The sequence below is a fragment of the Bubalus bubalis genome, chromosome X, assembly GCF_019923935.1.
Source record: "Bubalus bubalis isolate 160015118507 breed Murrah chromosome X, NDDB_SH_1, whole genome shotgun sequence".
NCBI lineage: Eukaryota > Metazoa > Chordata > Mammalia > Artiodactyla > Bovidae > Bubalus > Bubalus bubalis.
Genome location: NC_059181.1, coordinates 137,717,287 through 137,730,687, shown reverse-complemented (window position 1 = coordinate 137,730,687; position 13,401 = coordinate 137,717,287). Strand labels below are relative to the sequence as shown.

The window sequence follows — 13,401 nt, the reverse complement described above, 5'->3', positions numbered from 1 at the left end:
ACTGATGAATTTGCAAGGCAGACATGGAGAAACATAGAAAACAGACTTATGGACACAGCGAGAGGGGAGGAGAGGGTGAGATGTATGGAGAGAGTAACATGGAAACTTACGTTACCATATGTAAAATAGATAGCCAACGAGAATTTGCTGTATGGCTCAGGAAACTCAAACGGGCTCTGTATCAACCTAGAGGGTTGGGATGGGGAGGGAGATGGGAGGCTCAAGAGGGAGGGGACATATGTACACCTATGGCTGATTCATGCTGATGTTTGACAGAAAACAGAACTCTGTAAAGCAATTATCCTTAAATTAAAAAATAAATAAATTTTTAATGGTTAATTTCATGTGAATTTCTTCTCAATCAAATAAATACATTATAAGGGAAAAAATGTAGACATATCAACCAAAACAAAAACAGCAAAATTGAAAAAAGATGTCCACAATTTCAAAAAACAGGGGGCAGGTAGGCAAAAATAAGGAAGGAGCAGGCTGATGTTAAGAATCCTTATCACATGCATAGCAACCTGTCTGAACCTAGTTAAGCCACACTTCTCTGCTCAGTGGTTATAGCTGCCAACTGGAAAGGTTCTTAACATGTAGCACAAAGACTGGAATTCTAGAACTGTCCGGTATTTCCCCTTCCTGGCCATTTCATCATAAATTGGGGTCATGAATTCATGGCCATATTTATGAACCCAGATTTAGGTACATGCTCTGGTATGTACCAAAAGTACCAAGTATATTCCCAGGGACAATGGATTCTGCTCAAAAATCCAGGATATTTAGCTGTTAAAAACTACAGCTCTCTTGATGATTATTATACTCAAGGGATCAAAAGAATTCATTCTCAAAGACTTTACATGTAAATATAGTAAAAGAATAACTGAATTTCATTGTATTTGAAAAATACAGCTCAGTTTTAATTCTACCATGCTGAATAGCTAAATAGGCTGCGGCATCAGTGATGCCTGAGCTCCCTAGGATTAGAGGACTCCCGGTCCCGGGAGTGCCGGGACCTTTTATGCCGGTGGGATTTATCTCGGCTCCTACTTCTACTCCTGTGACTACGCCCCTCAGAGCCCCTGTCATGCCGCCCCTCAGAGCGCCTGTCATGTCGTCTGGAATGTGTGTCTGAGCTTCTACCCCTGTCTCTCTCTCTGTGCCTGTCTTCTCTCTCTTCCCTCCTGCTTGATGACTTGTGTTCATGCTTGGACTTCTCCTTTCTTGGCTCCCTCTCTTGGTCCTCCGTTCCACCACGGCAGGTCATCCTGACCTCAGGGGAACTGGGGTGGGACTTCCGCACCTCCCTGGACTCTGACTTCTGACCCTTCTCTGCGGTCTCTGAGTGCTTGCCACTGTGCTTTTTAGAGCCAGGGTCATCCTTTTCCTTTATCATCTTGCTTCTGGGCAATGAAGAGGAGGCTGGCTGCTCTGCCTGTACCTCCCGGCCAGTCTTCTCTTTGTCTTTCTTTTTTTTCTTTTTTTCCTTTTTGTCTGGAGGAAAAGAGGGGCACAATCAGTAAGAAAAAGAAGATGGAAAAGATGGAGGATATACAAAAGGAAAGCATGCTTGGCAGCAGTGTGAACCACTCACGGTCTCTACTTCTAGAAAAGTGCCTCCAAGAATCCAAGCTGGATGTCTGTCACCCTTAATATGTCAGGTTGCTGTATAAGGCAATTCCAGCTCTTAATTCTCTCTCTAAAGACCCAACCTCCAAACAGTCAAATTGTTAGGTACCAGAGGGTTAGGACTTCAATATATGCATTTTGGTGGCCAGAATTTAGCCCATAGCATTAGTCTTCTGCTGATACTTCTTCTTTCCCAGTTAAAGTAAGGTTCCCCACACCTGCCCCTTGCACACTTGAGAACTGACTACCAACTCTCAGTGAAGGCTAAGAAGAGCAAACATTAAGCCTACCCAGAATCTTCTCACAGGCTTTAACCATTTACCTTTTTTGTGTTTTTTGGTGGGTTTGTCATCTTCAGAGCCCTCAGATGAACTTGGTGGAGGAGTATGAGTCCCACAGCCCTTCTCCTGCAGCTCTCTGGTCACCTCATCCATTTCTTCTGAGTCCTCAGGAAGTCGATAGTTAGATACATGATCCACTCGGATAGTTCTTCCTTTGATCTAAGACAAACAGGCACTGCTTTAGCAGATAGCTAACTATTTGCTACCAAACAGAGCCTTATATCTATTTGAACCCAGCTGCAGAAATCCATGGTTTGAACCATTCTCATTACCCTCTTGCTAATTCTGTTTCTCAGAAAATCTCAAAAGCAGACCTGCTCAACTGATGTGTCACAGAACACATCCCTACACATTCGCTCACCCCTGGGGGCAGTCAGGTAGAGCCTGGGGCAGCTGGAGATCCTGGGAGCCTCATCAGTTTATCAGAGTTCTATATAAATATCTCCATGTTATAAGTGTGCCATGAAGTGAAAAGAGCCTAGGAAGTACTGCCCCAAAGCATAAGCAGCATGGAAAACTGCAAGAGTTTAGATGCACAAACATGAATTACCTTCCATCTGTAACATTAATTTACAGTGAAACACACTGTTAAGAAGCCTGGAAGCTAAAGGGAATTCCTAAAATTCAGCTCAATGCTACAGCTGCTTTCTCAACACAAATGGATGAGGCCAAAGTGAACAACAGCTGGGAGTGGGTAAGGAATCTAGAAAGGACTACTTTCTTTTCTCTTAAGCCCTCACTCCTTGCTCCACCCCCACCATACTGGAACCACTGGCTCATGCTGATACTATCACTGTGAATCCCAACTCTCCAGGTGAACAACAAAAAATTAAACCTTCACTTAAAACAAAAACATTCGGGCAGATACAGACTTATTCTATAGGCAATGCCATCGGAAATGTGAAATGTCTGGCTTTTACTGTTCCATTCAAGAGCAAGTTTTTACTCTTACCCCTAAGCCTGAGTACTTTCACCTATCCCATTCCACCATAAAAGGTGGAATAAAATCACCTTTTATGGTGACTCCCTTTCACTGCTGGTGCAATCAGTGACAAATTCTCCAAGTCAAGAGTCACCCCTCCAACCTGTGACAATGCTCATTCAATGGCAGTGCTTTTCCTAAATGAGCACAGGGAGCATGTGGAGCATAGGTAACCCTGACTTGCCCCATCCCCTTTTCATGCCTCACTCTCATGTCATCACTCACCGTCGCACTTACAAGGGTGGAGGAGAGAGAATAGAGGACAGAAACCTTCAGAATGAGTTACTTTCATAGACTTTGTCATAAGATTTTAACTAGAGAATTTTCAGGGCCCAGTACTGCTAAGTCAATGGAGACATATGAGAGACATACATGGCCAGGTCCTCAGTCACGAAACCATGATAGAACCCCAAATTCCCTGATACAGGACAGCATGAAACAGCAGTGTTTGCTAGTCTCTTTGCTCTCCAATACAGCAGAAATGAGAGTGGAGTGTGAGGAAGAAAAGGTGAAAAACAAATGCCTGGTTGGGTGCAAGATGAAGGGGAGTGGGGGGTCATGGTACCTATGTTCCTGAGGACATAGCTTGCTAAGTGATGGGGAAAAGAAACGCATGTTGACAGGGTCATGAGCCAACGGAATTGTGTCCTGGGGTCATTTCCCAGTCAGTATGTCCCCACACCTCTGCAACCCAGCTGACCAGTACTGCCCTTGAGCCTGTAGTCATCAGCTGGGAAATGAAACTGACACCCTACCCAATGGAAAAGTTCTGCTCAGTAAGCATACTCACCTTGATCCCATTAAAATTGTCAACAGCCAGAACTGTGCTCCTCTGGTCTTCATAGCAGAGGAAACAGAATCCTTTGGATTTCCCAGTCTTCTTGTCCCGTACCAGATTAATGTTAACAATCTCCCCGTATCTATTTAATTTATAAAAGAGTAAGATACTATTGACTTAAAATGTAAAAACTTTCAGATTGGATGACAAAACAAAATTCAAATAATATAATCTGTACAGGAGACACACTGAGAACAAGATGACAAAGAAAGGTTAAAAATTAAAAGTTAGAAAAAGATATATCAAGAACACCTAATTTAAAAAATGGGTGGTAGTATTAAGATCAAAGATGAATTCAAGGCCAACTAAAGAAAACATTTAAATGTGACTAAGAGGGCTCTTTTACACAGGAAAAAGGTCCTAATACATAAGTCATGAAATTTTATACACAAATTAACACATCCAAAATTTTAATTAAAAATACAAAGAGCAACTAAGAGTGAAAGTTATTAGAGATTTTAACACACCACTGTGAGTTCACAACACATAAAATTGAGAAAAATAAGTCAGAGGAATTAATATAAAATTATATAACTACAAATAAACATATACTTAATAATATAACACTTACATTGTTAAAAATATTAACATCAGACTAGTAGATATACAGATACATTCGATTGTACAAAGAGTTTCTTCTCAAGAATCCATGAAACACATATTAAAATTGACTGTAGACTAGATCTCAAAGTAAACCTCAATCATCTCCAAAAACAGCACAGATCATGTTCTCCAATCATAATGTGAAACAGCTGGGAACAATAATTTCAAAACAAAAAATGCCCTAACTAGAACTTGAAACCTGTTCTCCAGGCTAACTACTGGATGAAAGAGAAAGTGAAATAAAATAAAGAAATCATGGTAGAGTATTTAGAAAACAACAAAAATGGGAATATATACCAAAACTTAGTGTGTGTTAGTCGCTCAGTCTTGTCCGACTCTTTGCGACCCCATGCACTATAGTCCACCAGGCTCCTCTGTCCATGGAATTCTCTAGGCAAGAATACTGGAGTGGTTTGCCATTTCTTTCTCCAGGGGATCTTCCTGAACCAGGAATCGAACCCAGGCCTCCTGCATTGCAGGCAGATCCTTTACCATCTGAGCTACTAGGGAAGCCCACCAAAACTTACAGGATGTGGCTAAAACCACACACACTCAGGAAAATCTGTAACATTAAAGAATTTTATTGTTAAAAAGGAAAGGGGAAATCCCCGACAGTCACAGTGGTCAGGACTTGGTGCTTTCACTGCCAGGGTCTAGGTTCAAACACCGGTCAGGGAACTAAGATCCCACAAGCCACAGGGGAGCAGGGGAGAGTAAATCTAAGGAAGGTACGTGGAAGTTAATAAAGACATAATTTAATGAAAAAGAAAACAGAAAAAATTCTACCTTACTCATTATATAAAAATTAATTCCAGAAAAGTTAAAGCTTCATAAATTTAAAACTACAGTCATAAAAATACAATAGTAACTGATGGAAATGTCATAACATGATCACATACATATACTTCAGACCAAAATCTAGAATCTTACTTAAAAGAAAACACTAGAAATGATTCAACTATGGTATTCAGCTATTTAACACTATTTAATATTGTAGGTATTGGCCCATGCGATTAGACAGGAGAAAACAGATATAAAAAAAGAGTAAATGTATGTGTACGTATAACTGACTCATTTTGCTGCACAGCAGAAACAAATACAACACTGTAAATCAACTATACTCTAATTTTAAAAATTAATTAAAAAAGTAAAGCTATCTCTGTATGAAGATTATATATGATGATATATATAGAAAACCCAAGAGAAGCAATGATAAACAATGATAAAAACAAACTATATAACAAATCTGTAGGATAACAAGATATAAAGACAACAAAAATAAACCACCCTCTTACAAACAATGATCATAAAATATAAGGAAAGAGGAGCCCCATTTGTAACAGCAACAACAAAAAGATAAAATACTTAAAAATAAATATAACAACAAGCAACGTACAAGGTCTATGCAAAGAAAACTCTTAAAAACTACTGAAAGACACAAACACAGTTTTCAATAAAGACACCTCTTTTTCTTGCATAAATCACCTCCCAAGTTAATACTTCTGTATAAGGGTGACACTCCAATTTGCTGGGGGAAATATGGAGTTTTAAATAAATGCTGTTGGGACAACTAGATAGCCATTTGAAAAAATATGAAATTGGGTCCATATTTCACACTATACATCAGAATAAGTCTAAATGGATCAGAGATTTCAATGCATAAAACTGAAACTATACAAGTATTAGAAGAGAACGTGGATGGGTGGGGAGAAATACTTTCTAATTATGACTCAAATCCAGAAGCTTAAAAGACTGATAAATTTGATCACTGCTGCTGCTACTGCTTAGTTACTTCAGTCGTGTCCGACTCTGTGCGACCCCATAGACAGCAGCCCACCAGGCTCCCCTGTCCCTGGGATTCTCCAGGCAAGAACACTGGAGTGGGTTGCCATTTCCTTCTCCAATGCATGAAAGTGAAAAGTGAAAGTGAAGTCGCTCAGTCGTGTCTGGCTCTCAGCGACCCCATGGACTGCAGCCTACCAGGCTCCTCCATCCATGGGATTCTCCAGGCAAGAGTACTGGAGTGGGGTGCCATTGCCTTCTCCAGCAATTAGAGGACAGATTTTACAGGGGCAGCATGAGGGAGTCTGGGGGATGATGGAATTGTCCTTCATCCTAATTGTAAGGGTGATTACACAAATCTATTCAAGTATCAAAAAAAAAAATCTCATAGGACTGTACATCCCCTAAAAAGTCAATGTTACCATAAGATCATTTAAACATATGAATAAATGAACACATAAAAATTTAAAAATAATAATTTTGCAAAGAAAAAAATTCACAATAAACAAAGTCAAATGACAAACCAGGAGAAAACATCTGCAATTTACATCACAGATTAAGGCTAGAAAGCCATTTTTTTTCCTTTTGCTATAAAGGACATTATCAGGACAACTGGAAGTCAAATAAAGTCTATAGATTATATAACAGTGTAACAGTGTTGATTTCCTGAATTTGATCACTATCCTGAAGTTAAATGTCCCGGTATTTTGGGAAATACACACTGAAGAATTTAGGGGTAAATGTGCATCATGTCTGCAATTGACCCCCAGATGGTTCAGAAAAAAAATAATATGCGTATAGGTGGAGAGAAATAATAAAGCAAATGTGATAAAATGCTAACATCTGGGGACTCTGAGTAAAGGGGATATAGGTATTCTTCATTCTATTTCATAACTTTCCTGTTTTAACCCAGAAATTATTTCAAGTATTTCAAAATAAAAAGTAAAAGAAAAAAGAATACATGAGCTGGCTTGACAGGATAACTACAGACCAAACTGGGACAGTTTGAGCATCAAGAAATAATAATAATGGCAATGTAGTATAACACATCAAATTAAAAAAATAAGTCCACAGCAATACAATACATGATAAAGTGTTAAAAACAATAAGTTAATATCCTTGATACATGAAGGGCTCTTTTAAAATCAGTAAGAAAATAAGGAACACACTAACAGGGAAAAAATAGGCAAATGATCTTAATAGACAATTTACAAAGACAAATAATAAGGGCCTATAAATCTATGAAGAGATGTTCAACCTCCCTGATGATGAAATAAAGGCAAAGTAAAATAATAATGAGAAGTCATATGGCAATATTTTCTTAAAATAATCATTACTGATTAGGATTCAGGAAAATGAGCATTCCAGTCAGAGTGAAAACTGACAACCTTTTCAGAGAGTAATTTGACAATGTTTATAAATTAATTTCATGAAGGAAACCATCAGGGAGGCATACAAAGATGCATATATCACAATGTACACTGCAGTATAATTCATAACAGCAAAATATTGGAAATAATGCCCAACATTGAAAAGAAGACAATAAATACACAAAGATGTTAACATTTTTTTCTTAAAGTACATTCTTATTTTATTCTTCGTACTTTTTTCTTTTTCCCAAATGTTCTACAACAACTATACATTACTCTGATAATCAGAAAACAAAATATTTTTTGAAAGCCACTGTTATCAGTGACACAGGCAATCATCATGGAGAGCAATGTGTGGAGCCAAAACAGAGAACTGGAATAAACACACACACTAGTGATCATCACTCAATGCAAATAAGACAAAAACAGCTCCCAGGTGGGAGACTGGACTAGGCAGAGCTACCACAAAGGCGTGGAAGTTACAGGCTGTACCTACTGTGAACTTCCCAATACCCAAGAGTTGGAAAAAGCAGCCTCAGGCCCTACCAGGGCCCTCTACCATGGCCTTTTTCTTGCCCAATTTCTTTCCCACAGCCTTCTGTCTTGTATATGGCCCAACCAATCAGCCAGGGACCTCTGCCCACTGGATGGTCCAACAATTCCCTGCCATGGCAATGCCTCTGCCAGGGTGTGCCCGCCACTGTCTGCTTGCCCAACCTCTTTTATCATGGTTCTCTGCCTGAGGACTCCACAGTCCAGGGGTCACGGCTCTCTGCTGCTCTGAGCTGCCAAGGCCTTCTGGCACCTATGGACTAACTACCCTGTGTAGCTTTGAGGTTGTACCCAACCCCTTTACTACCTACTACCAGCTGCCACTACTAATGTGAGCTACCAAGACTCTCTCCCACCTAGTGCTGCTGCTATCATCCCGTAGCAGAATGAAGAATATAAGATTCTCCTATTCATCTTATCCCTCATCAGCCTGTGATTCTCAGTCTCCAGTTAAAGAGACTGGCTCTGCTCACTAACCTTATACTCAACTAGAAACAAACAACAACAACGAAAAAAACTACTGCCTAAACCTTTTGCTTTTTTCCCAGTTCCTCTGTGCTTTGCCCTAATCCTACAGTGCCACACAGGTGTGGGCCCAGAATGGCCCCATGATCATGAGTTACCCCTAGTTTGTAAGAGCCCAAGGGGATGGGCCAACAGAGTACCTTCCTAGGAGTTCCAGTCTGTTCCAGTGTAGGCTTCAGTGAAAAGACAATAAAAATAGACCAGAATCTCCAAGACAGGCTCCTATATCAACCAACTTCTTGGATTTGGCACATTGGAGAGTTCCAGAACCATGTCCTGGGACTGATCCAGACCAGAACAGAAGTTTCAGGCCCCCCCATTGCAGGGATGCCAGGCAGTCTACAGTTAAAATAAATGGACTTTTGTGATGCCATAAAATGCATTACAACTTCCTGATGTTCAAGCTGGTTTTAGAAAAGGCAGAGGAACCAGAGATCAAATTGCCAACATCCGCTGGATCATGGAAAAAGCAAGAGAGTTCCAGAAAAACATCTATTTCTGCTTTATTGACTATGCCAAAGCCTTTGACTGTGTGGATCACAATAAACTGTGGGAAATTCTGAAAGAGATGGGAATACCAGACCACTTGACCTGCCTCTTGAGAAATCTGTATGCAGGTCAGGAAGCAACAGTTAGAACTGGACATGGAACAACAGACTGGTTCCAAATAGGAAAAGGAGTATGTCAAGGCTATATATTGTCACCCTGCTTATTTAACTTATATGCAGAGTACATCATGAGAAACGCTGGGCTGGAAGAAACACAAGCTGGAATCAAGATTGCCGGGAGACATATCAATAACCTCAGATATGCAGATGACACCACCCTTAGGGCAGAAAGTGAAGAGGAACTAAAAAGCCTCTTGATGAAAGTGAAAGAGGAGAGTGAAAAAGTTGGCTTAAAGCTCAACATTCAGAAAACGAAGATCATGGCATCTGGTCCCATCACTTCATGGGAAATAGATGGGGAAACAGTGGAAACAGTGTCAGACTTTATTTTTGGGGGCTCCAAAATCACTGCAGATGGTGACTGCAGCCATGAAATTAAAAGCCGCTTACTCCTTGGAAGGAAAGTTATGACCAACCTAGATAGCATATTCAAAAGCACAGACATTACTTTGCCAACAAAGGTCCGTCTAGTCAAGGCTATGGTTTTTCCTGTGGTCATGTATGGATGTGAGAGTTGGACTGTGAAGAAGGCTGAGCGCCGAAGAATTGATGCTTTTGAACTGTGGTGTTGGAGAAGACTCTTGAGAGTCCCTTGGACTGCAAGGAGATCCAACCAGTCCATTCTGAAGGAGATCAGCCCTGGGATTTCTTTGGAAGGAATGATGCTAAAGCTGAAACTCCAGTACTCTGGCCACCTCATGCGAAGAGTTGACTCACTGGAAAAGACTGTGATGCTGGGAGGGATTGGGGGCAGGAGGAGAAGGGAATGACAGAGGATGAGATGGCTGGATGGCATCACTGACTCGATGGACGTGAGTCTGAGTGAACTCCGGGAATTGGTGATGGACAGGGAGGCCTGGCATGCTGCGATTCATGGGGTCACAAAGAGTCGGACACGACTGAGTGACTGAACTGAACTGAAAATGCATTACGGAAGCAAACTACTCTGATGACCCAGAAGGTAAGAAATAAAAAAGTGACTTACTAAAAAGAAGGAAAAAAAGGTGACTTACTGTGAGAACACACAAATGATATCCCCTTCAGTCAATTCATAAGGAAGTCCCCCTCAAAAAGAAAAACACATTTCAGTTCAGCAAACACTTACCAAGTGTCTACTATGTACCATGCATGCACTAGGCCAGGCACTGGGATGCAAATCAGAATAAGCAACAGGGCCTTCCCTCAAAGAACCTAGTCTAATGCAATGACAGAAGCACACAGAAAATGCAGCAGTAATACAGAAAAAGGAGTGATTAACTTTGAGTGGAAAAGCTGGGGTCACCCCTAACCAAACTAACCCCCCTCACATCCAAAATCTTCTGGACAAAGCAGATAGTTTCCAGCACAAAACTTGGCTTCCAAAAACATATCTTGAACTCATGTGCTCTCTATCTGCAAATTCACAGCTAAGGTCCAAAATCAGTTTAAATATGCAAATATTAACCCCATCTCACGAAGACTATGGATTTATAAAGTCAATTGTTAAGCATTTCATAGGAAATAAATTTCCCTGCAAATGTTTCCTTCCTCATCAATAGAATGGGGATATTACAGTTCTAACTTCACAGAATTGTTATAATAGTTAAATAAATGGAAATAAAATGCTTAACACAATGTCTGGTCCAATAACCTCTTTGAATAAACTGTCAAATTACCGCATATGACACAAAGTGAATATAGAGATGGTGATATGGCCACGGATAGCAGGCAGGACATAATTAGATGAGGAAAATAAACTCTGAGGGAAGGAGAATGAGGAGGGGAGGGAGTTGGGAGTAATATGAGATAGGGGCTAAGACCATGAGTTCTAGAGTGCCATAGTTCTGGCTGTTCCACTTCCTAAGCTATGTGACCTGAAGTCATTAACTTCTCTGCACCTGTTTCTTTAGTTGTATAAATGGGGAGGGACAGGGGGATGGTAGTAACGGTATCTGAGAAACCAAGTAGCACGATTCTCAGCACAGTGAATGGCCGGCAGTACCTATTATGAGCATTGACTTGGCAGGGAGAGCAAACTAGAAATGGGGAGAAAACAGACAAGGAAAACGTATTTACAGAGACACAGCGGAAGGGAATAGATGTGGGTGGTGAATGTCGGGAGGAATCAAAGGCGGGAACGCTGAAATGTTAGGAAGCAGGGCGGGAGGGAAAGAGGAGCCCTACGAGAGGAAAACGTGGGCCTCACCCAGGAAGATCCAAGCGCTGTCCTTGTACTCGTTGTGCCAAGACACCTTCTCCGCCACCCCCAGTTCGACCTCACGCTCATTCAGCTCATTAATCAGCTTCACTTTAGTTAAAGGGCTAAACCGGAAGGAAAAGCGGGCATGTAAGCGCGCCCCGGCCTGAGGTAGAACAGAACAAAACCGAGAGACTAATTTTCTAGACTCCCCGCCTCTCCCGCCCGTCAGCCCCGCAGATGCTCTACCACCTCAGCCCCCGTGGGCTGCCCCCGGGCACCAGTTCCCCCGACCCCTCCTCAGAGGACAGTCGAGGCCTTACTTCATCTCCGTGGGGTCAGGCGCAGAACCTAGGAAGCAAAGTCCCAGAGAAGCTGCAAGACGCATGCGCGGTCCCGGCGCCTCGCGCCCATTGATTGCAGCGGAGCTTGCGCCGCGCCGGAAGAGCGCTGACGCGCCGGGGGCGTAGCGCTTGAGCACTAGAGCTAGCAGCGGCTTTCCCTGTTCGGCGGTGCTCGCTCTTTAATCGGAGAGTTTTTCTCTGGTCCATTTGTACGTTCCTCCGAAAAACTGGGCAAGGGTGCGAGCCTGGTCTGTTCAGGACTCCTAGCTTCTGGACGACACCTGGCATTGATTAGCTTAGCTACAAATGTTTGCTGAATTAAGACTGAAAAAGTGCCTGATACGGCGACTTAAGTCGTAGCCTTCGCTCCCAAATTCCGCCTCCATCCTTCACTCCCAGTCAGTAACTCACAGGCGCACCCCCAACAAAGCATCCTTGTTCAAGAGTGACGGCAGAAAAGTAAAGATATCTGAGAGGGTGAATGTTTTTTTTTTCTCTCTCTCTCTCAAATCCCAATGCATAGGCAACTGACAAGTATACCGCCATAAGCTGAATTGCATACCCAGATTTGTGTGAAAAGCTGCTACCCCTTTTCCACAGTCTCCTACGGGAGGTAGAAATTCGTATTGTTAAATTAATAGCTAACAGTTGAGCAGACAATACTAAATCGTGTGCTAATCAATTCATATGCATTGGCTTTCTATCCTCACAACAGCCCTGTGATGTCTGTGATACAATTATTCTCTCCATTTTATAAAAGAAACTGAGGTTCAAAGGAGTTAAATATTAATGGTTTGAAAGGTACTCTGTCTACCCATCAGGTCTGGTTGATTTATGAATCCATACTGAGCATCTATATATGTTTTGTACAGCAAGTCTGTAGACAATTGTAAGGTTGGGTTCTTTGTCTTCAAAGAGCTGATAATATTGAGCATACAGGATATATCTGCTTTATAGATTTCACTGCAGAAATAATCAGGAACCTATAGAAGAGGTGGTGACATATAGTGTGTAAATAAACCATATTGAGGATTTAATCCATCTTGCACATGTTCACATCACTATCTGGTCTTAGACCATGCATGGTCTAAAAGTGAAATTCCAGAGCTGTGTAGTTCTCTGTGTAGGCCTAGCTCAGAACCCCTGAAACAGGCACTTCGTAAAAGTACTTTGATGATGACGGTGATGATGACAACTGTACCCTCAATGGTTCACCATGTACCCAATGTCTCGCTAAGAAGCAGAACAGAATCTGCCCATAAATGACAGTTTCTCTTCATTCATTCTGTGTCTCTTCCCTTCCCCCACTCCAACCCAGCTATTCATTAACTTGGTAGAATTACATTGGCAATGAAAACTAAACAGTGACAGATTGCATAGGGGTTTTATCTGCTCCTAGAAACCTTAGGTTGCCTAGTTGTAGGGTTGAAGTAGTCACTGCAAAGTGGTAAACTAGCTTGCAGCATTATCTGGCTGAATTCTTCCAGCAACTATGAAATGAGAGAATTGGAGCAAACCTAGGCCTTGGTCATCAGAGTTCAAAGGGAAGCTGAAGCAAAAGAGGAGAGTAAAACCAACCAAATAATAGACA

At 41.5% G+C, this 13,401-nt stretch overlaps 1 protein-coding gene across 1 annotated transcript; it reads right to left on the bottom strand.

Annotated features, from left to right (window-relative positions):
- Positions 1-304: 304 nt before the first annotated feature.
- On the bottom strand, positions 305-11,946 carry RBMX2 (RNA binding motif protein X-linked 2). The gene is made up of 6 exons (XM_025275789.3): positions 11,790-11,946; positions 11,476-11,591; positions 10,304-10,355; positions 3,743-3,872; positions 1,952-2,129; positions 305-1,494 (listed from the first exon to the last, which is right to left on the bottom strand). Exons 1-6 carry the CDS (start codon positions 11,852-11,854, stop codon positions 959-961), a joined length of 1,077 nt encoding a protein of 358 aa, XP_025131574.1. The 5' UTR covers positions 11,855-11,946; the 3' UTR covers positions 305-958.
- Positions 11,947-13,401: the final 1,455 nt, after the last annotated feature.

Coding starts and splice junctions, on each gene's coding strand:
- RBMX2 (XM_025275789.3), bottom strand. CDS start 11,854: ATGCGTCTTGCAGCTTCTCTGGGACTTTGCTTCCTAGGTTCTGCGCCT. Junction 11,592..11,789: donor CCTGACCCCACGGAGATGAA/GTAAGGCCTCGA, acceptor CTTCCGGTTTAG/CCCTTTAACTAAAGTGAAGC. Junction 2,130..3,742: donor ACAATTTTAATGGGATCAAG/GTGAGTATGCTT, acceptor TGTTTGTCTTAG/ATCAAAGGAAGAACTATCCG.